General features: G+C 42.0%; 1 protein-coding gene and 1 long non-coding RNA gene across 2 annotated transcripts in view; one reads left to right on the forward strand and one right to left on the reverse strand.

Moving 5' to 3' along the window:
• Positions 1 to 4,095: 4,095 nt before the first annotated feature.
• The window catches only part of plekhh2 (pleckstrin homology domain containing, family H (with MyTH4 domain) member 2), a 45,881-nt gene continuing 23,690 nt past the window's right edge, over positions 4,096 to 26,286 (reverse strand). The window contains exons 15-29 of the mRNA XM_021316335.2: positions 21,907 to 21,987; positions 21,637 to 21,816; positions 21,421 to 21,529; positions 20,811 to 20,923; positions 20,523 to 20,702; positions 19,872 to 19,969; positions 16,224 to 16,401; positions 14,708 to 14,863; positions 14,518 to 14,615; positions 13,615 to 13,756; positions 8,234 to 8,367; positions 7,948 to 8,077; positions 6,821 to 6,907; positions 6,548 to 6,697; positions 4,096 to 4,687 (exon numbers count right to left, since the gene is read on the reverse strand). Coding sequence (XP_021172010.2) covers positions 4,502 to 4,687; positions 6,548 to 6,697; positions 6,821 to 6,907; positions 7,948 to 8,077; positions 8,234 to 8,367; positions 13,615 to 13,756; positions 14,518 to 14,615; positions 14,708 to 14,863; positions 16,224 to 16,401; positions 19,872 to 19,969; positions 20,523 to 20,702; positions 20,811 to 20,923; positions 21,421 to 21,529; positions 21,637 to 21,816; positions 21,907 to 21,987 — 2,022 coding nt within the window. The 3' untranslated portion in view covers positions 4,096 to 4,501. The remainder of the gene's footprint in view (positions 4,688 to 6,547; positions 6,698 to 6,820; positions 6,908 to 7,947; positions 8,078 to 8,233; positions 8,368 to 13,614; positions 13,757 to 14,517; positions 14,616 to 14,707; positions 14,864 to 16,223; positions 16,402 to 19,871; positions 19,970 to 20,522; positions 20,703 to 20,810; positions 20,924 to 21,420; positions 21,530 to 21,636; positions 21,817 to 21,906; positions 21,988 to 26,286) is intronic.
• On the forward strand, positions 9,637 to 12,137 carry LOC118557082. Its single transcript, XR_004927576.1, has 2 exons — positions 9,637 to 11,287; positions 11,429 to 12,137. It is a non-coding gene; the product is annotated as an uncharacterized LOC118557082 (long non-coding RNA).

Consider the following 26,286-nt stretch of genomic DNA (forward strand, 5'->3'; position numbering starts at 1 on the left):
AATTTTCTGTCTAATTAAGTATGAACAAATTATACCCTAATCAATGAATGATTCTGGTTCCTACTCAGATTGGTGTGCTCTTTGGGCATGTGCGAAGAAAAGTGAGCAGTACAAGCACGCAGCATGCTGCAGAAAGTTAATATAGCCAAAACCAATGGGTGATTGATGATGTGATAAGAGACATAACATGTTTACAGTCGAGTGTAACCTTAAACAAAATTCAGTCGTTATAATGGTGAACGTAACATTGTGCTACAACAGACAATGCTGATGTGAAACGTGTATGCTAACATGTGTGTGCTTGACTGTTTAATAAAGAAAAAAGACAGACTTAGACTTTATTGTCATTCAGCTCCACAAATTTAACATCAGATACATGTATCGGAGTTAAATTGTGTTGCAAGGCTCAGAGTAAAACACGGAAGACAAAAGAAACATGAATATAAGCGTTATCCAAAAGAGAAGGGAAGCAGCAGGACCAGCTAAACAATAAATTGCTTAGACAAGGGATATGAGTGAAGAAACATGACCAGGCATTAAAGAGAACTTAAAGACAAGAGGTCTTAATGCTGTTCGTCACAATCCTTGCCATAACTACATAGCGAGTGGGTGAGGAAGGAGCTTTATCGAAGGCAACTGACAAAAACCAGATAATGAAGCTAGCAGCCAACTAGCTCAACAAGCGCAACAAAAGCCACTAGAGGGAAGACAGTTGAGACGACAAAGAAAAGACAAAACCATGGAAGAAGAATATAAAGAACCAAGAGTTTGCTTAGTGCAGTGCAGGTTGCCGAGACTCACTTGATGCGGATCGGCCTCCCGGTGAAGCTGTTTCTCTACAGGCAGTTTTATCACACTTGGGAGATTAAATGCCAGAACCTATCATCAATCAGCCACAAATGCCCCAGTGGAAGACCCTTGACGCTTCTGTACTTCTACTGAAGACAGCTCCGACAAGCGGTGGTCCATCGAGGTCAAGGGAAATGCCAGGAAGACTGGCTGCCCCGATGAGCACGTCCAAAGGACATGATTCATTTGTTAAGATGGCCGCAAAAAGATTGAAAGGTTGGTGGCAGAGATCAGCTGCAAAGATGAAGACGCAGCGAAGAAAGAGAGTCACAAAACTCACTTTCTTGGCTTACCTTTAGGGCATCGGGGTATTTCTGCCCAGTTAACGGTAGAAAAGAAGTTCCCCAAAGAAGAGAGGGAATTAGCTGTCTTGGCTGAATACTTGAGTGCATCGAATGACTGAGCATAAGGACAGCCGATCTAAGTTATCAAACAAAGTCATCTCAGCAAAGAGACAGTTACAGGGACTAACACGCGGTGGTTAGATTTTAGGTTTTGATAAACTCCTGCTCATGAACCTCCGGAAAACAAAACTAATCATGATTATTTGCGTCAGTTTCCTCTGTAAAGTCAGACCTTTTTTGATGTTTTCTGGTGTGCTTGCATTAAAAAAAACACATGTCAAAACAGCACAAAAATAATTCCTATTTTGACAATTCTACCAACACTTAATAGACCTAGTTCTGTATTACACTCCCCACTTTTGCATTTTATTCATTGTACTTTATTGGTTTCCTTGTTTTAATCCCACAGACAGACACTTGATCCCAAGGGAATTTCACCAAAATTAACTAAAATTAACTGCATTTGCCCTTAGGAAACCCAAATGTCTAGCACCGCCCCTGGTGGCTCCGTTGGGGTTCTGAACAAGCTACGGATGGGGAAGCACTTCCATAATGCCCAGGCGAACCTGTGGTGCTGAAGGCATTGAGTGATGAGAATCCACCTGCTGCCTTACACTCAAAAAAGCAAATGGGACGGTGGAACTGGATAGCAAAATATGCTAAATATTGAGACTGGATCACAAAAAAAACGTAAAAATCGTCGAGGCATTGAATGACCGATACTGAGTTGGTAGACCCTCAGAGCCTAACCAATGATCCTTCACCTCCCAGGGCGTGGGGTGGAGCCCAAGAGAGAAAAATGAAGTGGCAACACCCAGAGTGGCATTCAATGAGGGATAACGAGCGAACAAAAGGACAAACAATGGTGAGTTAGTATATAGGAAGAAACATGACCAGCAATCATTTACCAGAAACGTACCTTAAACGGAGGGGAAAATGTGAATTAACTAACGATTCAATAGTGTTTTCCCCTCCAAAAAAAACTTATGCTTGGATGTAAACAGCAACACAACGCTCCCACAAACACACCCACCCATAAATCAAAGATGAAGCAAAGTTACAACAATGTTAAACTGAACGACTACAAAACAAGATGCAATAAATTATGAACACGTTTTAGGGACAAGTGGTCATTTGTCGCAGACGGTCCTTGTGATTGCTGAACACTTTTGGACATTCTTTCTTCTCCTACAGCCACAGCTGAACGTCTCACCTTGAAGTGATTGATGCACTTCTCTTGTCAGCTGCATCACTCTCAGCAGCGGGTTTCTAGCATGTGAGGCCGCTTTGAAGCAACGCCACATTATTCTTTGGAGTTAATCATTGCTAACACAGAAACACATTGAGCTCAGTCCCGTCTGCCCCTCCTCTACAGCACTCTCTTGACCGACGTGACTCTTTCACGGCGTTTTGGATATAAAGCGTTTCAAGTCAACCAAGCTCTTTGCAATGAACGTATCTCCATCTGATCACTCTTGCACCTTCAAAACCTGAAATGCCTTGAAGTCTAGTTACCATTCTGCAACTTTTATTATGCGTCCAGACCAGAGACAAATGAATGGCCTTTTACCATAATAGCAATAAGAATAACTGAATGCTGCTATTAGAGCAGGGATGCATCCTTAAGTTCCTGCATAGTAGCTCTTGAGGACTGGACTTTAGCACCCTTGCTGTACAACATCCTCAGTGGACCTCTTGGATGAGCCAAAAACAGCCTCTTGTCCTTTACATGAATGTTGTTTTGTCTCTAATTTAAAAAAAAAGGTGTCTGAATGGTTGTGACTGTGTCAATGTATGTCTTCTATAAATGATCCTATCTTGCCATATAAAATCTAACACATTACAGATGTTTAATGGGTTTCATTCTGAGCCCTTGACTGCATGCGGAAGAGCTAACTGAGCCATTTAACTCAGGTGTGTTGGACCAGGAACACATCTAAAAGCTGCAGGACACAGGAACTGGACGACTGGGATTGAAGAACTCTGTTATACAGGTTCAAGTAAACGTTTTCCTTTACATACTTGCAGTGGATATGAAATCCAGCTTATTCAGCAAGATAGCTTCTTGTACTCTTTGATAACCTGGTTTCTATATTCAAAAAGCGAAGAACCGTCATATCCAACACCAGAACCAGATGAAAATGGGCCGAGCCTCCTCTGAAGAACGGCCCTAAATCCAGCTGCTGTGCTAAGATTCCCTCACCTGATGAGCTGGAAAACGAGACGGTCCAGGGGGTTCCAGTCCAGTTTACTGAGAGGTGACACAGCAAGACCCAGGGCAAAGGTTAACCACAAAACACACTGAGATAGAAATGTGTTCTAGCTCTCAGAGCTACGAGAACAATATTATCTTTGTGTTCTTGCTACTTGTTATTGATGCACGTTTTGGGCTGAACCTTTCAGTAGTTCTGAACTTGGGTTCTTCTGAAATGCCAGTGAAGATTCTCAGTCATCCAGGTCATGGTCATTCCAAACAAAGTAAAAAAACAAAGCAACTGGACTTGTTTTCCGTAGTTGAAGACGTTTCGCTTCCTCTCCAGGAAGCTTTCTCATTTCAAAAAGTCTGGAGTAAAGGCTTACAAGGTTTTGCATGTTGTCTAAGTCATTACAAGGCCTTTGTCAGGCATCAGTATAACGCTTGGTACTGCACATTACTCCAGGCTTTTTGAATTGAGAAAGCTTCCTGGAGAAGAAGGTTCTTCTGAAAATATTAAATTCTGAAAGCAAATTTACTCTTGTTCTTGCAGCCTGGAGTAAAACACATGTCTCTGTTGCTGCGGGGTGGGTATCGGTCCTAAAGGATAAAAACTAAATCGACTTTTAAGATATTCAAATCTCATTCTTGCTCTAAAGTTTGTACCACGAGCTTCCAGGCAAAGAAAGAGCATTTACTCGTTAGCTCAGTCATTGGTTGACACCAGATTGATCAATTTTATTAAGGAGATGGATTTTTAACACATAGATAGTATCTTAAAATTGCTTCACTTTTCCTTATCTGTATTGAAAATAAAAAAAAATGCAAACAGACTTATAAATACCATTACCTTCTTTCACAAGCAAACATCTACTTAGAGCAGATGATAAAACCTACTGTACTCTAAGTAGGTTTCACAGTGCAGAGGTCTGGTTTCCACTCAGCTGCTCTGTAATACTGAAGTATACCAAACGGTTCCTTTATTTTTTTTTTGCCCGTCATTCTCAGCAGGAACTGAAGCGACCATCTATTTGCACAAATAACCGAGCCTGAGTTGCAAAACGAAGCTGATTTTTCATGTTAGAACAACGTCGGGGTGTTTGTTCGGCGTCCATCAGAGCAGCGTGGGGGCCTTGCTGGGCCGTCCCAGCGCCGGCGGGGATTTGCTCCGTAGCTCTTTGCTCTTCAGGCTGACGGGCTGGGCCGCCATCAGAGCCGGGGCGGACAGGTGGTGGGCGGCGGCCTTCTGCTGGTGAGCGCTGTTGATGTAACTGGAGACGAGGAGGGTGATTTCCCTGATCTGTGCCATTAAGAACCCAAACAGAGACAACAAGTGAGCTACAGGTGATGACAGCTAAAAGTCGCCACACGTGACCTGTTTCTGTTTCTGCAGGTTCAGTCAAGAGTTTACATGCAACGACTGTGGGAATAATTTAATTACCCTTAGGGATATGAGAGATTCATCTGGTCTATTCTTTTCCCAGGGTGTGAGAAATGATGCAACTTTAAAAAAAAAATAAGAGTTGGTTGCCTCGGTTGAGCATTTAATATAGTTCCAAGATGGAGATAGAGGCACTGGGTGTCCCTTTTAGAGGCTTCATCTAAAGTACATAGGGGGTGCTGACGTTATTTAGAGAGAGCAGGTTATTGGACTCAATTCAATTCAGTTTAATTTATATAGCAGCAATTCACAATACACGTCATTTCAAGGCACTTAAAGTCAAATTCAAACAAATCATCCAGACAGGTTGGTCATAAAGTTTCCTCTCTAATGAAACCCAGCAGGTTGCATCAAGTCTCTCCAAGCAGCATTCACTCCTCCTGAAAGAGCGTAGAGCCACAGTGGACAGTCGTCTGCATTGTTGATAGCTTTGCAGCAATCCCTCATACTGAGCATGCATGAAGCGACAGTGGAGAGAAAAACTGCCCTTTAACAGGGAGGAAAAAAACCTCCAGCAGAACTAGCTGGGGGTGGGGGGGTGGGGGTTGAGAAGACAGAGCAGAGGCACAAAAAGAGCACAGGAGCACTGTTCCAGGAATACTTTCTATGTCCGACAGGGTAATGGCAGAGTAGCTCCATGCGCCGCTGTTTCCAGGAAGAAAACACAACCAACCAGACGCACTCAAGTCTCAAGCCTTGCATAGTTTTATTGAAGCTTTTGAATAGAACAAGTTTGAATGGATCACAGGGTGCCACACCTTGGAGTGTCAGCCGGTGAGAAAAAACAACCTGCTCCATCCATTCAAGAACCTGTTCTCCAACGGGTTTGGGATCTCTGTCTTTTTGGGACACCCACTTTAGTCCACCTTTTAGCCATCTTTCTGTTATTTTGAGGTGAGATGTATGAATTAGGTAGTGCTTCTCCATCTTCAGGCCATCCACCAAAAATACCGGCAGGGAAACAGCCTCACAGTATGAATTCTGCCCTCGCCATGCTTTACAGGTGACGCTATGTTTGTAAGTTTAAAAGCCTCGCCTTGGTTCCTGCAACCACCTTTTTTCTCACTCTGGCTAAACAGTTTAAATCCTGTTATTATGCTTGATCTGTAAATATCAGCTGAGGTTTTTTTTTTGTTTTTTTTTTAGGCAGGGGTCGTCATCAGAGAGGCTTCCCTTCTGGTCTCACCTGCACTCCTTTCCTTTCATCTGGGATTTTCAATGAGCTCCTCAGCATTTTCACCTTTATTTGGAGTATTTATTTCCATGCCAAGAGCAGAAACTCCCAGCAGCACCTCATCACTGACTGATAAATCATTTATCCCCTATGAGGAGTGGACGTAAACGTCTGAGCTTAACCATAACCATTTAATACACTGTGCAATAATCCTAAAGAAGTGACTTCTGCTGCTATTACACCTGAATATATGTCAATACACATGTATATAAGTCACCGTGAATGTACATAAGAGATCCTCTGCCTTATTTCTATTTTGTATTTTTATTCTATTTTTATCTACTTCTTTCTTGATCCACTGTATAAACGAGGACACACTGTATATACCTGATGCACCTTGTCCTACTTTTGGCACCTTCTTCTGATTATTGATTACTGAGCCGATGTGACATGTGAATTTCTCCAATGTGAGATCAATAAAGCCTATCTTATCTTATCTTATCTTATCTTATAGCAAGAACCAGATGCATCTGCCTGTTACTCGCCTTGGAGAAGTCCATCGCGAACAGATGCTTCTCCGCGGGTTTGTCTTTGCTGGCGTTCGTACCGGCGCTGTGGCCCACCACCAGCATGAAGTCCTCCTTGCAGCCTCCGAAAGTCACCAGGTTCTTGTAGGCGTGGGTCACCAGCAGTTTCTGACACACAGGGCAAACCGTTAAGCAGCACATAAAAGTTGCGTGTTTTTAATGTTAGGACATCAACAGGCCGTAAACCAAAAGCACTCATGACTGCACGGCCTTTCCAGAAGAGCATCTTACAATGGAGCTGCGCTCCAGGACACTGATCCCGTCTTCATGCACCGCCAGCCAAACACTCTGACCCGACTCAGGAGAGGGAGATGTAGTCTGAAAAAAGGGATGGAAACAGACTTAAGCGCGACTGTATTTCCATATGATGTTGTGAGCAACTAGAATTAAAATTATTTAAGATAGTAGGGGTGGAGAAGTTTGACCATAACGCATTATGTTATGATCAAACTCAGCCTATCAGCACAAACACAGGGTTGGAGGGGTGGTGCTGTGGGCTCATTTTACAGCCACAGGATCTGGATAGTTTGTATTCTGGTGCCACGCGTGAGGCCATCTGCTAAATCCTGGTCCGAACTGGGTCATAAAGAGGACAATGATACTGAACACAGCACTGATGCTGCATTAAAGACGAGAATGGCCTAGTCAAAGTCTAGCTCGCCCTGAGAGCGCCTGAAGCTTCTCCATGAAGCTTCTTTTATTTTAGCTTCATTCTTGCTTAATAAATATTGAGTTTGGCAAATCGCCCATTTGTTTTTATGGCTTTTGAGTTTAAACTTAAACAGTTTAGGAACCTTTTATAGACCTATGCCCGTATCCACAAAGCTTCTCAGTCCTCTCAGAGAGCTGCTATCTTTTTGCTTTTTATATATAGCGCGACCCACGTATGGAGGCCTTAGTCCTCAATGCGGTCACTTTATGAGCTTTCTTAAAGCCTAAGATGCTTTATGAATAACTTTTTTCCTACCAAGGTAAAATTGTAGGAAAAAGAATTAGTGCAATTCTAAGATTTTTCCTAAAATGACGTCACTAAGAGTCGTAGGAACATTTGTGAATACGGCCACAGATCACTTAATAGCATGTTGAATCATCCTGTTACTGAAAAGCGATATATGAATGAACTTGCCTTAATTATATATCCTGAAGCATGAAACCCTGGAATGTGAGGAGGGTTTACCTTACCTGTAATAGTCATATGCCCTGCTCATATTTAAGCACAGTTTACTTTTTTGAGTTTTGTGCCTTGTTTTAAATTTCAAAGTAAAAAGTGAAGCACCCTAAGTCGTTACTACTGGATCTTTTCCTGGGTATGGAGTTTGGGTTTCTTTATGCTGCTGCTGTGCCAAGCCCTCCCTCACCTCTGCCTGGAACAGTTTAGCACCGAAAAACGGCCATTTTCTGGCAACGGTCAGGTAGATCCTGACGCACTCAGATGAACTCCGCCCCTTTAGGGAGGCCCAGCGGGCAGATAGACGTTGCATCAGTTGTCTAAAAGAGGAAAAACAGCACATGCACTCCTATAAGACATAATTATCACAGTAAGATCTGATAGGACTGGGGGGCTTTGAGAAAAAAAAGTATGCAGCTAAACCAGAATGGCTCATGCTGTGAGGAAGAAAAGCGTGCACAACAAACTGTTTTTACCTTTGTTGCTCCTCAGGCGAGGTCCTGCGGTAGTGTTTAGGGTAGAATCTGTCCAACACTTGTTTCAAAGTCTGATTGGACTTACTTTGAGCCGATCCCGAGGCAAAGGAGCGTTCAAAATCTCCAAACTCCACCTGAAAACAAGAACAAAAAAAACGGTGTAAGTCTCTCTTCATCACACTGTAGCTCTTGGCTACTCTACAAAATGGGAAAGACAAGAAAACCGTGGGCAAAAAAAAAAGCATTTAGTCAGCCACTGATTGTGCAAGTTCTCCTACTTAGAAAGATAAGAGAGGTCTGTAATGTTCAACAGGTACCGTATTTTTTGGACTATAAGGCACACTTAAAATCCTTAGTTTTTCTCAAAAATTCACGGTGCGTCTTATAATCGGGTGCTCCTTACATATGATTACCGTTGTGCTTATTGACCAATTTTATGTGGTACAATGCGCTCAAAAATATGTAATAAGTACGACTTTGGTTGGCAACAAAGCCGCTCCGCTCAATGGATATTCAGAGCGTTACGGTACACTGTGTCACTACCTGATCGGACCCCTGAGCTGTAATGTCAGGAGTACACGCTAGAAACAATAAACCAAGTAAGTTAATTCAAAATAAAAGTTACGTTTATTTTGGCATTATGTTAGAAACAGGGCAGTGTAGTCCAACTACTCTGTCCTCCCGATAGAGACGGATAGCTCTCCCTCTCAGGTAGTATGTGTGTATGCGGAGGGGCGGAGTGATATTACACATTTGGAAGAATATTTAGTGCGTCTTATAATCCGGTCACCTTATAGTCTGAAAAATACAGTACACTTCAACTATCTGAGAAAACGAGATAAAAAAAACGACAAAAAAACCCCCCAGGAAATCACATTGTTGGAGTTTTAAAGGATTTTTTTGTAAATTATGGTGGAAAATAAGTGTTCAGTCACTGACAGAGGTCAAACGTTTCTTCACCAGGTTTGCACACACCGTAGCTGGTATTTTTGGCCCATTCCTCCATGCAGATCTTTCTACTCCCACCCACAAATTTTCTATGTGGTTGAGGTCTGGAGACCGGCGAGGCCCCTCCAGCACCTTGAAATGCTTTTACGGAGCAACTCCTTCATTGCCGAGCGGTTTGTTTGAGGTCATTGTCATGCAGGGAGACTAAGTCACATTCCTCCTCCAATGCTCTCACTGAGCATTGGAGGAAGCTTAATATCTCACCATACATGGCCCCGTTCATTCTTCCCTTAACACGGATCAGTCAGCCTGTCCCCTTTCCAGAAAAATGATGTTTCCACGCCCGTGCCTCACAGCAGGTATGGTGTTCTGGGGATGCAACTCAGCATTCTTCTTCCTCCAAACACTCAACAGTTGAGTTTGTGCCAAAGAGTTCTATTTTGGTTTCACCTGACCACACGATATTCTCCCAATTCTCTTCTGGATCATCCATATGCTTTCTAGCAAACCTCAGACGGGCCTGGACTTGTCCTGCCTGAAGCAGGGGGCATGCCTGGTGCTGCAGGATTTGAGTCTCTCTCGGTGTAGCGTGTTACTGACGGCAGGCTTTGATACTTTGGTCCCAGCTCTCGGCAGGTCATTCATCAGGTCCCTCCGTGTAGTTCTGGGATTTTTGCTCGTCGTTCTCATAATAATTTTGACCCCACAGGATGAACTCTTGCATGGGGCCCCAGATCAACGGTCTTGTTTGTCTTCCATTGTCTTACAATTGCTCCCACAGTAGATTTATTCACACCAACCTGCTTGCCTATTGTAGATTCACTCTTCCCAGCCCAGTGCAGGTAATACAGTTTTCTTCCTGGCGTCCTTAGACAGCTCTTTGGTCTTGGTCACGATTGAATTTGGAGTCTGTTTGAGGCTGTGGACAGGTGTCTTTTATACAGACAACGGATTCAAACAGGTACCATTACAGTTTTTCTCAAATGCTAAAACACAAAAGCCAATCCTCTAAACCAAATGACCAGTTGTCTAAACACATTTACTAAATCTAGCCATCATTTTCCAATATCATAAACACATTTCACATGAAGACACAATTCACAAAACACAATCCTCCATTCACATAAATCTTAACACATTTTTCCTTGCTAAAACACAAGTTGCAAAAGAACTCTGCTCATATTCTCAAATGAAAGCTCATGTGATGCAAAATGCTTGCCACAGTCAGCAATATTTGAACAAAATGAACACACCTGGCGTCATTCATTACACACAACGACTCAAAATTGAAAACACCTGTTGCTAATGCTGTGACCACATGTATAAAAGCAAGTTCAGAGTGCACAGTTTGCTGAAGATTCCAAACAAACACAATGGATGAAGGCAGAGTCAGGGGAAGAGGTAATTGCATCAGAGGAGGAAGAGGAGCAGGCCAGGGAGGAAGAGGAGCAGGCCAGGGAGGAAGAGGAGCAGGCCAGGGAGGAAGAGGAGCAGGCCAACAAGGGAGAGAAGGTCCAGGAGGGAGAGCAAGACAACCTCGTACCATCATTACGGACGAGATGCGAGCAACAGTCATTGACCATGTCATTGTCCATGGCATGACAATGGCTGAAGCAGGACTAAGAGTCCGTCCAAACCTGAGTAGGTTCACCGTGGCCACCATTATCAGGGCATTCAGACAACACAACAGGTATTGTACTCTATTGCTTTCTTTGTCACAATACAATTTTACAAGCCTGTGAAAGTGTTCTATTACAGTAGTTTCAAATCAGTTGTCACTGTATTGTAAAACATGTCAATTGACGACACGTTTCTTTCTTTAGAGTTGAAAGAATGCCACATAGAGGTGGGCGGGTTGCCATATTTACAGCGGCACAAGAAACCCCCATTGTGGATATGGTTCGTGAGAACAACCTCATCAGACTCCGGTAGATCAGAGACAAAGTCATTGACGATAATGTGAACTTTGAGGGCATTGATCATGTCAGCTTGGCCACAATAGACCGAGTTCTCCGGCGCCAAAAGATGCGGATGAAACAAGTCTATAGGGTTCCCTTTGAGCGAAACTCTGCACGACACAAAGACCTACGTTACGAGTATGTGCAAGTAAGTATACATCCATGTTCACAGTACAGTTAGTAAACAGACTGTGTTGCTCAGTGGCCTACATTACTTCTGGACAATACAGTAATATGCTACCTGATTGACTGTTGTTCTGAACACCTGTGCACTTTCACATTTTCACAGAGGATATTACAGTTGGACGCGGTGGCCAGACCTCATGAGTACCTCTTCCTGGATGAGGCTGGCTTCAATCTGCACAAACGAAGGCAAAGAGGCCGTATTATCATTGGCCAAAGAGCCATCACTGAGGTTCCTGGCCAACGGGGGGGGGTGTAATATTACTCTTTGTGCGGCTATGGGTTTGGAGGGGCTTGTCCACCGGCAGGCTGTCCTTGGGTCTTACAACACCCAACGTCTCCTAACCTTCCTAGAGGAGCTAAAAGATATCCTCCTGGACCACCAACAACACCATCCTGGGCCCGAACATCCCATTTATGTGATCATTTGGGACAATGTACGCTTCCACACAACATACCAAATCAGTGAGTGGTTCACCACCAACAGTAACCACTTTTTAAACGTCTGTCTGCCACCCTACTCCCCTTTCCTGAACCCTATAGAGGAGTTCTTCTCATCGTGGAGATGGAAGGTTTATGACAGACGACCATACACTAGAGAAAACCTCCTAAGGGCAATGGAGCTGGCATGTGTTGACATCCCAGTGGAGAACTTCCAAGGGTGGATGCGCCATTCCAGGGCGTTTTTCCCACGGTGCCTGGCAAGAGACAATATAGCCTGTGATGTGGATGAGGTGATGTGACCTGATGCAGCTCAGCGACATGATGCCGCACAGTGATTGTGGTGTAAATACTGTAAAATGAATAAAAAAAAACTTCACACCCTCATCATGTTTTCAAGAGTACTGTTGTGTGCAATAGATTCTGCTTTTGCAGTGAGTTGTGTTACAGTAGTGTACAGAATTTACTATAGATTTATACCCTTCATATGAAACTCACAAATCTAAATGCCCAATCCTCTGCAGAACTCTAAGAAGATCCAGAATTGTAAAGTTTCTAAAATATGCATTGGCAGTAAAGAAACAATGAACCTTCTCACAAATTGAGCATTGTGTTTTCAATTGTTTTGCTGTAGTGTGTAATGATGTGTATAGTGTTTACATTTTTGAAAGCTTCGAGCTGCTCTTTGGGTGTGAAAGTTTTAGTTTTGAAGGGAGAAGGTGTGGTTGTGTTTATGTAGCTTTAGAAAAGGGTGTTGTGTTTAGACATTGGAGAACATGGACAAAACGTTTGTGAAATGTGTTTTAGCATTTGAGAAAAACTGTAATACAGGTAAGGAGTGGAGGACAGAAGATTCCTGACTCCGCCAGATGGATTTGCTCCGCATATCCATCTGGAAACCTTCCGTTGAAGTAATTTTGGGAAGGGCCGAAAATACTGGTTAGCTGATTGGCCTATGTTGGTGATAGACGGGCCAAATAAACCAATCAGATCAACGAAGCATATGACGTACTCGTCAACATGCTTCATCGTCGCTCTGTTACGAGCGACGACCAAAACAACCACAAGCCAAGCTACTCTTGCTGCTGCAGGTAAAGGCTGGTTAGCTCAGCAAAGAAATACTCTGTAATTCCGATAAAACTTGCTCGATAGCCACGCTAACGCTAGTTTCATCGGCTGAAGCCGCCATGTTGTTTAGACTGAACTGTCGCGCTTCTCGTTGCGTCACACCTCAACCCGCCTCAAAGCCAACGCTGATTGGACGTTCGTTTGGTGAACTGCTCCAAATTTTCTTTAACGGAAAGTAGCCAGACTGATCTGCGAGTGAAACCTTGAAAGCTCGCGAGATCAGGATGGTCTCACGAGGCTAGGGCAGAAGAGCTTCTTAAAGAAGAAGTTACAGGTCTGTCAGGACCAGACATCTTGCTTGTTTGATTGTTCAGAAACGTTTTTTTTGGCAAAATATTTATTTGGGCGGCGTACCAGGGTTAAGCCTGTTTTTTCCCTACCATCACAACTGTAAATTTATAAAGTTTGCTTAGCTCTACTGAATCTTTCCCTGAGGCCCCTTAAATGGAGCATTTCTGCAACAAAACCTCAATGGGGCAGGGGTGGAACATGAAGGTTAATTTTTGTGTAAAAGCACAGTGGAGGAGCTATAATGCTGTGGGCCTGTTTCACCTCCAAAGGGCCCTGGGAGACATTTTAGAGTGCATGGCAATGTTAACTCCTCATTTTAAATATCTCAAGGACTTTATTTCAGATGTCTGCTCGATCTAACTCAGGCTGAACATGCTTGCTATAAGGACGAGGACGAGGACGAGGACGAGGACGAGGACCGTTTGCCCAGACCTGAGCGAGCAAGGCTGCCATTTCCAGAGCCAGTTCCTTGTTGATGGGAAAGTGTCCAGCTATGATGGCTTCATTGGTCTGGTAAGCTAGCAGCAACCGCTCCCTCTCTGACTCCCCTCTCATCTGGTGAGAGAAGTAAAGCCTGGGGAAGGAAAATGTAGAAGAAAGAAATGTTACATAATGATAATCAGACTAAACAGAGCAACTCAAACAGCCCCATTTATGTCTCCCAAATGCCTCTGAATTCTATTTGTTTCACATGTTGTAATTTTACACCCATCTTTCAGTTCTAGTTTAAGGGTTTTCACTGACATGCGCAGAGGCTGTTGCTTTTTATCTTATATATTTTCACCAACAACAAATATGGTTGGTTTTATTTAAACTGTGCACAATGAAGGTTGCATAAAAAAGCTTTTAAAGTTTTTATTATGCTTGCTTATTTTACATCACAATAACTCTGGTATTTTTATCAAATCCAACTGAGGAATAAAGGTATTCCGCCTACATATATACGTACGTAGGTACGTATGTATGTAGGCGTCTAGATATATGTATATATGTATATATATATATATATATATATATATATATATATATATATATATATATATATATATATATGTTTATATATATATATATATATATATATATATATAGACCACTATGAATGTAAATAAGACATCATATGCCCATTCCTATTTCTTTTTGTATTTTTTGGTATTCTTTTTGATCCTATGTATATATGAAGATTCACTGAATATAACTGAATGCACCTTCCCTACTCTGCGCCTTCTTGTATGAGCCGATGTGACGAGTGAATTTCTCCATTGTGAGATCAATAAAGACTATCTTATCTTATCTTATCTTAAACCATGGAGGAAACAATGCAGCACAATCCTTCACCTGTTCTTGTAGGTAAGGCGGACTGTTCTGGTGTTTTCAGACTTCCCAGAATGCTGCTCTTTAGACGCCTGCTCCCATTTGGAGAGAATATCACAAATCTGTCGACAAAAAACAGAAGAGACAGCACCATGATTGGCGTGTAGTATGTAAAGAGCGGAAGAAAGAGTCGTTGTGCCAATAAAAGACGCACCTTAATGCCTCCAGACAAACAATGTTCCAGTTCTCTTCCGGTGGGATCATCGGTGTACAGGCTGAAACCAGAAAGACCAGTCTTCCTCATACCCGTGTCCTGGTTGAGGCGACTCTGGAATTCGTCTACAGTTGTTGAAGCATCAAAGCTCACCACCTGGACAGACGGAGGAGAAGGGGGACAAAAAGATGAGATTTTATGGTGTCAAAGTTTTGTGTTAAATCTGTTCTGTTAAAACAAAAGGTTTAAAAAACTTTTAAAAAGGGAAATAAGATTTTTAATGCCTTCTTTTTCATATTTAAAACATTTAGTTGTTTTCTTATAAAGTGGAACTGCAATGCGTTGGTCTGATTTCCTCGTTATTGTTGCCCCACAGGCCCCACCTTTACCCCTGTTCTGAGGTGCGTCTGAGAGCAACTTGTTTTGGTGCCGTCTCTTTAAATGTAAATATCACACCTCAAATCCCGCCCCCTCCAGGTCACAGAGCATTGTACTACACCCCATTCGGCCATTTTTGTAGTATGCTGGGGGGACGGTGATGTATGCTTTAGCTTAGACTACAAAATCACTCCAAGAAATAAAACAGCCATATTTGCGAAATTGGTAGACCAGACGTCCACAACCTTGTTTAGCAGTTCTGCTGCAAACACTGTGACTTGAAGGATCAATAAGTAACAGGGTCATCACCAGGATTTTTTTCAGGTTACCTCTACCTTGTAAATGCTACGAATGTTTAAGTATAAAAGCCCAAAGTTGCTTCTAAAAAATGGATGTGGCAGCACTGCCGGATGCCTGGAACACAGTGCAGGACTGAGCGTTTTCAGAGTTCCCTTTCCCCCTCTGTTATCAGACTCTTTAACGAACGTGCAATAACTAATGACTATTTGGTTTACTTATTGTAACATCAATAATATCAATATTGTTATGTTTAATGTGCTCAAAAACATTTTGGGTTTGATGCTCTTTGGGTTTAACAAAATTGAATGGAGTTATATTTTAGTTTAGTTGGTCAGTTTTAGTACATTGTGTTTTTTTATTATTATTTGCGTGGCTGCTGCAAATTATTACAGCAGGTATAAAAAAAGTACGTGGATTAACAAACACTTTCTCGCCATCTTAATTTTTCTACATGCCAAGTTGGGTGTAAAATGTTGCGGCACAGGTGTTTTTGTGCGTATGCATGCTTCATACATAAGCCCTCAGATCACTTTTATTATGACATGGAAAACATTAATATTCAATTAAGGTTTATATTACTTTTAGCCACGGCTGTGAAGTGCAGCCAGAGGTTTTTTTTATCATTATCGACTTGCTGCTGTGCAGGACATTTACAGTCAAACCGGTTTTTGTGAAGGCTTCAGATGTTTGACAAGATGTTGAGGTCATCACTAAAGAATCCCAGGAGGCAGGGAGTGATGTAAACTGGTCCACAGCCAGGTGACACCTTGATTTGCTCGGGTTGTTGCTGAGCAGAGTGGTAAAGGCCCAAAAAAACACAACGCCCTGTTAGTCTTGCCTGATATGTGTTGTTGAGGAAGTGCACGGGGACGCTGAAAGGCAGAGAGTGGTGATACGGGTTCCTCAGTAGGATCGACAGAATCTCCATACGGGACGGCCGGGCCTGCCTCTCACCCTTCTGCTGGGTCCGCTCTAAAGAGCGCTGGCAGTAGATGGCATACTTTCCCACTTCGGTCCTGGAGAAGGAAAAACAAAAGATGGATTCTTCTCAAACAAAAGCTTTTAGTAGTAATCAGTTGACCCATTGGTTTTAATTGTACTAGTTTTAATTTAACTGACAAAAACACATTCACTGAAAAGTGAAGACCCAAATATGTGCAATTGGTTTGTTTAAGTAGATCAAAGCAGGAAAAGGGCAGTTCCTCCTACGTTAAAGTGAAAACATTCAAGAACGGCTGAAAGTTGCACAGGCCACATAATAAAAAAACGCTCTTTGATCTGCTTTCATTTTGCAAGTATGATCCTGATTGCGAAGCATGGTGGGGGTAGCTTATCTACAGCTGAGAAGAAGCTCACCAGGAAGGTCAGCTAAGGACCCAAGGCAGGTGGTGGGAGGCAGGAGTACTCTAAAACTAACATCCCTGTGGGACAGAGTCTATCTTCTCACGGATGTTGCTCTAGTGGAGCAGGAGAGATCCTTCTGCTGCGTCCTAGATGCACAAAGGAGTGTCATCACAGATCCTTCCTCCCAGCAGCTAATAAAGTTTAGAACCACCGCTGCTCCTAACAATCTGAATCACTGTTCACATCCCTGCTGTTTTTGCACAGTTTCTCCAATTGTTTTAAGTAGACTGCCTTTTTGTTTTTGTGCAGAAATATACACGCACATTTTGTACATTTGTAGTTGTACATTCATATAGTCGGAGTATGATATTGTCAGTTTTTTTGTCATGATTTATTTTTCTGTTGTGTTTTTTTAACATTTGTACCCTTGTGTGTATCTGCATGTTTCTTCTTTGTCCCCCCCTGAGGGACAATAAAGGATATTATTTTATTCTGTGATCTGAGGCTGCTTTGCTTGCTTTAAGTTGGTTAATTGAAAACCGTTAAAAAAGCTACAGAGGAAGTTTAAGTAAAGCACAGAACAACTTAACATTAAGCCTCTTGAGAGGTGTCCCAAAAAGTTATATTATCCACAGCTTGGACCATTTCAATGGATTTCATTGAACAGAACAATATTTTACTCTATTGAGTTGATGTTAGGGCTGTTTAATTGTGTAACCCAAATACCAACTTGGAAACATTGTTTCAATTGGTATGTTTGGCAGGTATTCTGGATAGGATAAGAGTCCAGAAAGATGATCAAACACAAAGTATAATGACATCTTAGTTCACCTAGAATCAGAACGGAACCGTTTCAGAGTCAAATGTTATATGTTCTGCCAGTAAACCATTAAAGGGAAGCGTAACAGAAAGGGAAGCTAAAACGAGCTCAAAATGGAAGCACAGCTAGAAACAAGGGAAAACTGTTGAGCTTTGTTATAATGTTTGACTTTATGTGGAACTTGGCATTAATATGTAACACGCAGATGTTGCAGAACTAGTCAGGTGAAACGTTTACATACATTTATCACTGCCGTGATTGTTATATCTTTAGGGCTGTGCTTCTAAAGTCCTTACACTGGCTCCCTGTACATCAGAGCACAGACTTTAAAACACTTGCATTAGTTTAAATATCACCGCACGGCTTAGCACATAAATACATGAAAGATCTGTGGTATCAGCCTTCCAGACCGCTCAGCACTTTGAATCTTCTTGTAGCTGAAAAGTGCCACATAAATAAACTTGCCTTGCCTTGCCTTGTCTCGGGTCGTCTAGTTTAACTCTACTCCGCATCCCCAGAATCAGACCCAAACATGGGGAAGCAGAATTAAATTTTTATGCCTCAATCTGAAACAAATTCCTGGAAAACTGCAAAAAATGCTGAAACCCTGGGTGCCTTTAAATCAAGGTTAACAACCCATTTGTTTAAAGTTACTCATTCATTATGAGAAATGTATACAATCACAGCTCACTCTGGTTGCATATAAAGGTTTTCCGATCAAACTGTCGCACCCTGTTGGCTGACAATATTTTATTTCTGTGTTTTACAGTTTGTTTTGCTCCATTTGTTAGTAAACAAAGCGCTTTTGTGTATATTTACAACAACAAGAAGACCACATGAGCAGAAGTATGATATAGCACATACGCACAATGAGTAAACAAGGAGAAGCAATGGAGGCCACAGACATAGAAAATTATTAAATACAATTATAAGTATATGATCGTGTCGTATATGAGGCGTCCATAAATATGTCTGTGGTGGAGCTGCGTCAGCAGCGTCCAGCGGAGAAGTGAAACCAAAGAGGTTAACCATGTAGATCTGGTTGGTCTTTAACCACGCTGAGGCATCAATTTACTGCGAGGCGTTGCAGGGCGGTCAATTGGCTCTTACAGTAGCTGCGTCAATTGTTGCCATCTTGGTTTCTTATAGCTCCACGGTACCGCTGGTAAATGGCTCAACAATGTTAATATCTGCTGATCACGCCCGGTGCAAAGTTCTTTTCAGACTCAAAAAAGGACTAAATAAACATTTGGAGGATATTGTTTCATTTCAAGAGGAATATATGCTTTGTTGTGTTTTGTTTTTATGGTCAAAATACGTTGCTAGAACCCTTTAAACTATACTGTAGTTCAACTTTTCCATGCTTTCCTTTATTATACCCCTCCAATGTACTTATTATGCTTTCATCATCTAAAGTACTTTGAATTGTCTTTTTGCTGAAATATGCAAAACAAATAAACTGGAAGTTTTGGGATCTATTATACATCTGCAGACGCCATTCAGCTGTATTTGCTGAGGTAAGACATAAGACCCAACCTTAGGATCATCCGGAACAACTCAGGTACCAGGCTCAAGATTGCTACACCCCCGCCAGAGGCAAAATTCACATATGATCCCGTTTTGTGCCCAGATGAGATCATCGTTGAGTTATTTATTCATAATGACAGGAGGCGTGTTTGATGGAGTCGATGCAATGCTTTCAAACCTAGAAACAATGTACGAGCTGTCACGCATTGCGGTGGCAGCATCATTTGTGGGTTTTTATTATTACCAGTGGTACTGAAGCATTACACAAAGTTCCCCCAAGTTCTCCAATATTATCACAAACCCACAGATAGAAGCAGTCAGGGGTTCTAACGGGACAAAGGCATCAAAGAAAAATCAGGAGCGGTTCTGGAATGATTTAAATTGGATAATATTAAGGTTGTGTGATGGCCTTCAAAAAAGCCAAGCCTGTCAAAGACAACAAAAAGCAGATGGGACATAAAACCAAACAATACAGTGTATTTCAGAGCCTGTGACGATTAAAGAAAGCCCAAAATAAAGTTCAATAATGACAAAATGGTGTAGATGCACCATTAAGCATTAATTTTAAAACAAATACATTCGTTCAGGCCTCTGTTGGTATTTTCAGGTATAGAAGATGTCTCGAAGACTTATTAATTCATGATATTATTTTGCTGATCCTGCTTTGTTGTCTTTCTATTTGATTGTTTGTTCTTGCGTAGGTCCGAAATAAACTTTTTATATATTACAGTATATATATAATGTATTTATTTCCCGGCCTCTGAGTTGGATTTGGGATCTGGGCTGTTTTCCCACCTGGAGTCTCCATGTCTCTTCAGGTGAAGCTGAAGCAGCCAGAGGAACGGATGCTGAGGCAGAAACAGACCGACACAGAGAGCCAGGAACTGCCAACCCTGGAGGACGACAAGCAGACACAGAGGCCTTAGACTTTAGGCTGAGAGTAAGCTGAAGGATTTGTTAGTGAAATATCCGCAAAGCATTCATGAAACAGCCAACCAAAACCCTGACTGTAGCTGTCACCTGACTGGTTATCCATTTTTACACAACGTTGTGGTGAATCATTGTGTTTGTTTGTAAGCTTTCATTGTTCACCTTGGTGACTCACAGTCATGTTTTGGAATCTGATCCGAAACCCTGAAGGTTTCACTCACTTTTTTTTCCCCCTGCTGGTGAGACTGATAAAAAGATTCCTAGGGTTGATGATGGGCGGGACAGTTTCTAGTGCTCAAAAAAATTTAAATAAAGGGTTAACATCAATGTTTTCAGAGAAAAAAGTAAACTCTGCCTTATTTTGAAATCCTCTCTTTTTGTGGAGTCCAGCACGGCAGCATAGAAAGCCGAGAAAACCCAACTAAAAACGCTTAAACGTGTTTCCTTCATCTTCCCGTCTCTCCATGCAAAAGCTTCAGCGCCCTGACGGCGCCATCTACTGGTGGCAGCACCCACCTGCAGAGGGCCCGCCTGGCCTTGCGGCTGCTTCATGCGGGTCTGCTTCATGAGCTGGCAGAAGAACTCGTTCTGAAGCTCCGGGTGGGTCAGGCACACCTGCAAAGCGCTCTGAGCCAGAGAGACGTGGTAGTCGATGGCCGGAGCGTCGATGGCCACGTTGATGAACAGCTGACAGGTCTGGGGACACATGGCGGAAAAGAACGGCTGTTGGAGTACAATGTTATCTCGCTGGTAAAGTTTACGCCCCAATAAACCATTAGTGACCCTTTTTTTTAATTTACCGACCTTGAACAGCTTGACAGCCTCTGTCTGCAGGGCCTGAGAGGGCAGAGTGGTGAGAGGAGAGGAGAGAGCCTCCTTACTGAAACACAGCGTCGGATGTCTCCAGATCTGAGAATCTGAGGAGCCAAGAGGTCATAACTCAAAAAAAAATTTTAAATAAAAAGCACAGCTGACTCACTCTGTGTGAATTAAAGAGAAATCCTTAAAAAAAAAAAGCAAACATAAGCATCTAGTTATTGCTTTTTATATTCATTACAGTTGTTTGTTGCATAATAACTCCACCCTGAGAGAAAAAAAGAACGATTCAAAATCCCATAAAGAATATAACACTCACCTCATCACAACCAAATCACGGCTATATTCATGTTGTTAGCTGTAAAGTGAAAAGACTTTTGCACTTTCCTTTATTATTTATACTTTTTGTTTGTTTGTTTTTGTAGGTGTGTATGATTTTTTTTCTGTTTTATGTGGGGGTTTTGTATATTAAAATGAACAGCATTGTATAAAACTTGAATGCTGTGAAGAATGTGCTGCTGAAAATTAATAAATAAAGTTAAAAACAATAATATAACATCCAGGCCTATGAAGAATGGACAACAGTTGCGTTGCTCACTTGGATCCCCGTCCAGCTGGAAGAGTTTTCCCACCAGCCGCTCAAACTCGGTGCCGACGTTGCCCACCGTGGTACCGGCGGCCACGGACAGATGGTACAGCCACGAATCCTAAAACGTCACACATTTTAACATCCTCCCACCTTATTCCTGACAAATTAAATTTTTTTTTTTTATCCGTTTGTAAATTGTGTTCGTGAGGCATTTCAAACACTGACCTTCTCATGGTTGGACTCAATTAGCAAGTAAGTCGGACTTTGCTCTTGAGGGTGTACGGCGATCGTGAATGGAGCCGTCTCTAAGCCCCGCCCACAAGCTTTCAGCTCCTCGTCCGACTCATTTGACCTGTCCACCTCCTCGACCCGGGCCTCCCACAGCTTAATCTGACCCAGAGGGAACTGGAAGCAGAGGCAGGTGTGGGTCGGACCACCAGACGACAATCTCAACACTTTTCATGTTTGCGTGTCCTGAGTGATGGGGAAGCAAACCTTGTCCTCTTGGCCGCGGAAGTAGTACAACGTTTTGCCAATCAGAGCACACCAGACCCGCTTGGAATAGCCGTGCTTCACCTAGAACAGAAGAGCGACGGAGGTCAAGAGCTGCAGTGACTAAGATTAAAACCTGAGATTACAAATAATAATTTAGGTAAATACTTAGACAACTTCATTGTCATTTTGGAGCGAAATTTTGTTGCATACAGCTTGTAAATTACAGTAAATTACAGTATAAGGTGCAGCAGTGATTTAAAAGTAAATAATTGAAATGTAAACAATGCAGGAGAGAGAGACAGTGTGTGATCACAGTGTACAGATGAGTATTTTTAAAACCATTTGTATGTGCAGAATTTGATTAGACAAAGGGCATTTATGCATGAATGCAATTAAAAAATAAGAGTTCGGTAGCATTTGTAATGCTAGATAGAGGTGCAGTGGTGCGAATGTGCAAATATGGTGCAAAAATGTGGTGCACAGTCCAGTTTATAGTTCAGCAGTTCATCAGTCTGATGGCAACAGGGAAAAAGCTTTTGCAGAACCTGGTGGACCTGCAGTGGATGCAGCGAAACCTCTTCCCAGAGGGCAGCAGGGAGAACAGTCCATGGTGGGGGTGTAAACGGTCACTGTTGATGTTACAGGCTCTGAACATGCGGCGCTAAAATGAAATGTCCTTAATGGAGGGAAGAGGAGACCCGATGATCCCTTCTGCTGTCCTCACCACTCTCCTCACGTTCTTCCAATCAGAGGCATTGCAGCCTCCACACCACACAGAGAGACAGCTGGTCACAATGCTCTCTATGGTGCTTCTGTAAAAGGTTGTGAGGATGGGCGGGGGCAGGTGGGCTCTCCTCTTTCGCTTGAAGTCCAAGTGCTTCTGTGCTCTCTTCACAAGTTTGCCTGTTTTTGCATTTTATCACATTATCAAGTGAGAATGCTATACAGCATTCTCACTTATTAAGTTCCTTCAGGTCTTGATTATTATTCCGTACGTTTTTCGGCATCTAACTACTCCTGCATACTTCAACCGATTTAAACAATTTTTGTATCAAAACGTTCAGCTCGTTCACGACATTACTGCTATGTCTTTTTGTAATTATAACTTTTATAATATTTAAAATATTTAACTTTTTGTGCGTTTTTTGCTCTCATTGAAAATGAATGGAAAATCCTTCAAATTCTTCAAATATTTCAACTTTTTGTCATCTTACTGCTTCAGCCTACTTTCAGCTAGAAACGCCATTCAACTTTTAAAACGTAGTGATATCTTTTGGCTATTATGGTATGTTTCAGCTTTTTCATATCTTTTACCATTTTCATATAGTACCTCCTTAAAATAATTTTGGCTTTTCAAGAAATTCAGCAAATAACATGCGTTGCTATGGTTGTCAAGGAGCCTCTGTTAGAGTGCGCACTCTAGAAATTCAACAAATTCTTCTTCTCCGAACAACTTCTTCTCACTCGCTCAATTTTCAACCTATCCACATAAATTATACATCAAAACGTAGGAATTCTTGTCTGGATTCGGAAAATGTAACCATCATTGGTGTGGGATTTATAGATTTTTCGCAAATCACCTCAGAGTGACACTAACCCGAAACCTTCCCCATTCATTTCCTATGGAGCGGTTTTCAAAAATGACGTCTGAAAATCCAAAACATCACACGTTTTCGCATCATCGCTACTCCTAAACCGTTTCATGTACAGGCACGAGACTTTCACACATTCATGTCCAGACCCTTCTGGCGCTCACAAAAGAGAAATTTTGTCGATAAATGTTACGGTTTTGCCGCAGGAACAATTTGTTCGGGAGTAGCGTTTTGGGAAAATGCTAAAACAGGATCAGACTTCAATCTCCCCAAATGAGGCACTTTTCTACATCGTCACTACTCCTAAACCGTTTTATGTACAGGCATGAGACTTTCACACATGAATGTCCCGACCCTTCTGGCACTCATAAAAAAGGAATTTTGTGGATAACTATTACGGTTTTTCCGCAGGAACAATTTGTTCGGGAGTAGCGAATGTGCAAAATCCTTAAAACGCTTTGGAGCTTCATTCTTCCACATCATCCACTTTTTACATCGTCGCTGTGCCTACACCGATTTTTGTACAAACCTAAAAATGAACTCCATAGTCCTCAAAAGCCTGCTGATACTCAAAGTGAAAGAATTATTTTGATATCTCTTATACTTTTTCAGTTACAGCGATTTGTTCGGGACCGTTTGTAGAGGATTTCTCAAATTTCATAAAAATCCTCTTTATATCATAATTTTTTACGCCTAAATTAAAATATTTCTAGCAAAAACCGATAGTTTTTCTTGTTCTCCTATCCGTTACGAACTAAACGCTGAAATAATTATGTCTCTACCATTTACAGAACAGGAGATATGGAGCGTTGTTTGAGGCAAAGTTCTCCATTCTATTTCAATGAGGCAGAGTCTGACAAAGTCTCTGCACTTCGGGAGACTGGCCGCTGCAGCTGTGTCAGTGAGTTTCCATGACGACGGAACTCTGAGGGCCAGAGGGACACGCTCCATTCGGATAGAATAGAAACTTTCAACATCCACTGCAGTGGCTGTGATTAATGTAGGAGCATGAAATTCGCACAGTCACTTCCTCTTAACATTTTAAAATTTTCAAGTGACTTTCAGCGATATGTCACTTTTCTGTCCCATTTTGGATGTCACATGCTTTCCTATTGGGCCTTTGCTTCCAACAGGACCTGGCATGATGCCCAGACACGACCCAATTGGCCAATACAGCACCCCCCACATGTGGGAAATGGCGCTACTGACCATTTTGGTCAATTGTTGAGTTCTTGGCCCAGATTTGGTGAGGCTGAGTTGCTAAAGGAGGCCAATCTGACCCATGAACTTTGGTCACGTTTGGTGACATTAAGTATTGGCACCCCTTTTTGAGGCACTTCCCAGTACAGGATTTGGACCAAACTGACAGAGTATAATCACCCGGTGATACTGAACACAACCATGCTAGCGGCTAACGGTTAGCATGTTGCTAACCAGAAGTAGCTTTAGAAAGGTCCTACCAACTTCTGCTTAGCCGGGGTTGTTCTGCCTTTACAGACAAATAGAGGGCTACAGCTGTGAGGGAGTCTCCATGACAATCCTTTTAGCCAGAGGCTTCTAGGAGGTCCATTGACTTAACATGGCACCTTTCGAAGGGCACTGTGGGTGCTGTGAAGACCGTAGGAAGCTGAAATTCGCAGTGTTACTCCCCGTTAGTATTTTTGACGGTACCACGAGGCAGGCGCCTTGCTAAATTTCTTCAGAATTTTTTAAGTTGTTCTTAATCTTCAAATTCTTCAATTTTTTTTTAATTTTTCAAATTTTTCAAATTCCTTCAAATTTGTTCAAATTCTCTAAATTTCTTCTAAATTTTTAAATTCTTCAAGTTTGTCAAATTCTTCAAATTTTTCAAATTCCTTCAAATTTTTTGAAAAATTTCGAATATTTCAAATTTCTTCAAATTTTTCAAATTCCTTCAAACTTTTTCAAATTCTCCAAATTTCTTCAAATGTTTCAAATTCTTAAAATTTTTCAAATTCTTCAAATTTCTTCAAATTTTTCAAACTTCAAAATCCTTCAAATTCTTCTATTTCTTTCAATTCTTCAAACTTTTTCAAATTCTTCAAATCTGATTTCAATGTTTTCTGCATCTTCTGCTCAATCATTCTGCAGATTAGCATTCTCACTGCTGTTTCGCAGGAACAGCCTTTTCTAGTTGTGATTAAAATCACTGAACTAAAGGAAAAATTGGGCTCTTTCTTATCTTATTAAATTCTTTCTTACATTTTGTAAATTTTTTAAACTCCTTTGCACGCTATAATGTGCAAAAAACCGGAGCCTTTGTTCCATCGTCTGTTGCCCGTTATGTGCACTCTTAACGCCCCTCATACTTGGGCGTACTTCACTCCATGGGGGATCGCGCGTACTCAAGGCAGACTCGAAGCGGATTCTGCGTCATTTTGTATGACCGCGTACACGGTGTCACACTATAAACTGCTCGGCGGCAAGAAGTCTTTTCATCGAACTGTTTTACATGTGTCACCGAGCTTGATGCACGGAGCTGCTCAAAGCAGGCGGTCACAAAGACGCCCGGCATCACAGCCCCTCCCTGTTCTCACTGACAGGTGGGAGCCTGCAGGAGAAGAAACGCCGAGTACCGTAACGCTCCGACTAGCAATTGGACGGAGCGGCTTCGTTGCTTACCAATGTTGTACTTAAATATTTTAACAGATTTTTGAGCGCATTGTACCACATAAAATCGGTTAGTGAGCACAATGCTAATTATATATAGGGCGCACCGTCAATTTTTTAGAAAATTTAAGGATTTTAAGTGCGCCTTATAGTTCTA

This window comes from Fundulus heteroclitus, chromosome 22 (genome assembly GCF_011125445.2).
Source record: "Fundulus heteroclitus isolate FHET01 chromosome 22, MU-UCD_Fhet_4.1, whole genome shotgun sequence".
In the NCBI taxonomy this organism is placed as follows: Eukaryota; Metazoa; Chordata; class Actinopteri; order Cyprinodontiformes; family Fundulidae; genus Fundulus; species Fundulus heteroclitus.